The 1,890-nt window shown below is 64.6% G+C and overlaps 1 protein-coding gene across 1 annotated transcript in view; it reads right to left on the bottom strand.

Annotated features, from left to right (window-relative positions):
* Positions 1-89: 89 nt before the first annotated feature.
* LOC113962646 (eukaryotic translation initiation factor 3 subunit G-like) overlaps positions 90-1,890 on the bottom strand; it is a gene marked incomplete at its 3' end in the record, with an annotated part of 2,253 nt that continues 452 nt past the window's right edge. Inside the window, exons 2-7 of the mRNA XM_027673402.1 lie at positions 1,668-1,717; positions 1,463-1,555; positions 1,219-1,307; positions 1,076-1,135; positions 754-858; positions 90-319 (exon numbers count right to left, since the gene is read on the bottom strand). Coding sequence (XP_027529203.1) covers positions 90-319; positions 754-858; positions 1,076-1,135; positions 1,219-1,307; positions 1,463-1,555; positions 1,668-1,717 — 627 coding nt within the window. The remainder of the gene's footprint in view (positions 320-753; positions 859-1,075; positions 1,136-1,218; positions 1,308-1,462; positions 1,556-1,667; positions 1,718-1,890) is intronic.

The following is a 1,890-nucleotide window of genomic DNA, read 5'->3' as shown; positions in this document are numbered from 1 at the left end:
CAAACCCCCTCCCAGTGACCCCAAACCCCATCCCAGTGACCCCAAACACCGTCCCAGTGACCCCAAGCCCCCTCCCAGTGACCCCAAACCCCCTCCCAGTGACCCCCAGCACGGGTGGGGGTGTCCTACCCCCCGGCAGCTTCTCCTTCTCGCCGGTGGAGAGCCCCAGCTGCTCGGCCAGCTCCTTCTGCATGGGCCCCAGCGTGTCCTTGTAGGGGCAGCGCGTGGTCCAGTGGTCGCCCTTGCAGATGCGGCAGGACACGATCTTCTGCCCCTTCAGCTTGTTCATGGGGTCCTCCTCCTCCTGGCAGTTCAGGTCCTGCGGGCACGGGGGGCACAGTGGGCACGGGGGAACCTCAGACAGGGACACCTGAGACCCCCCAAATATCTGGGACGGGGACACACCTGGGACAGGGACACACCTGAGACCCCCAAACACCTGGGACAAGGACACACCTGGGACAGGGACACACCTGGGCACGGGGGGACCTGGGACAGGTTTGAGACCCCCAAACATCTGGGACAGGGACACACCTGGGGCTCCCTGACACCTCCCAGGGGACAGGGACACACCTGAGACCCCCAAACACCTGGGACAGGGACACACCTGAGACTCCCAAACATCTGGGACAGGGACACACCTGGGACAGGGACACACCTGGGGCTCTCTGACATCCCCCAGGGCACAGGGACACACCTGAGCCCCCCCACACCTGTACAGGGACACAGCTGAGCCCCCCCAGCCCCCCTCACCTCCTTGCTAGTGATGAAGGTCATGAAGACGTCGTCGCTCACGGTGGTCGTGGCCACGTTGGGCCCGGGGGCGTCGAACTCCGAGTTCCCAAACTTCTTCCAGTTCTGGGAGCGGGAAAGGCACCGGAACATCCCGGGAAACCCGGCGGGGAAAGGTTTGGGGAGGGGGATGGAAGGGGAGAAGGTTGTGGGTGGAAATCCCTCCACATTCCCAAGGGAATCCCCTTTCCAAATGGAATCACGTTCCCAAGGAAATCACTCACATTCCCAAGGGAATCCATTCCCACTGGAATCCCCCCCATTCCCACGGGAATTCTCTCACCTTCCGACGGGCCACGGCCTTGGAGGCCTTTCTGGTCTCGATGCGGAAGGTCCGGATGATCTGGGAAAACAGGGAAAAACAGGGATTGGGGCCAGGGGGAGGGGCGGGAGGGGCACCTGAGCCCACCTGAGCCGTGGCCTCACCTTGACCTTGCGTCCATCCTCCTCCTCCCGATATTCCGTGATGGTTTTGATGTTCCCGTTGATCAGCTCCTTGGGGGACGGGAGGGGCCCTGCAGAGACAGGTGAGACCCCCCAGGGGTGTGTGGGAATTCAGGGGGGTCCAGGGCCAGGTGAGACCCCCCCAGGTGTGACCCAGGCCCAGGTGAGACCCCCCAGGTGTGACCCAGGCCCAGGTGAGACCCCCCAGGGGTGGCCCAGCTCTCACCTCCCTTGAGCAGCTCGGCCTCGGCGCTGGAGGGGCCCCCCAGGACCCCGGGCAGGGGGAGGTCCTTGAGCAGCTCACTCGTGATGCATTTGTCTGGGGGGGACAGGTAAATGCTCACCTGGGCACAGGTAACACCCACCTGGGCACAGGTGCCACCCCGGGCAGGTGACAGCCCCGCCAGGTGCCCCAGGTGTGACTGACTCACCATCCTCTCCTCCCTCCTCCTCCACCTGGTCGGCCCAGCTGGGCTTGGAGCTGCCGGGAGGGGAAAAACCACCTCAGATCCCCCCTGTCACCCCCGAGGGTCCCTGTCGCTGTGACCCCCTCCTCAGACCCCTCTGTCACTGTCACCCCATTCCTCAAACCCCCCTGTCACTGTGACCCCCCCTCAGACCCCCCTGTCACTGTCACCCCCCCTCAAACCCCCC

The sequence above is a fragment of the Neopelma chrysocephalum genome, unplaced genomic scaffold (assembly GCF_003984885.1).
Source record: "Neopelma chrysocephalum unplaced genomic scaffold, ASM398488v2 Primary Assembly neopelma1_184095, whole genome shotgun sequence".
Taxonomy (NCBI): domain Eukaryota; kingdom Metazoa; phylum Chordata; class Aves; order Passeriformes; family Pipridae; genus Neopelma; species Neopelma chrysocephalum.
This window is presented reverse-complemented; position numbering and strand designations above follow the sequence as displayed.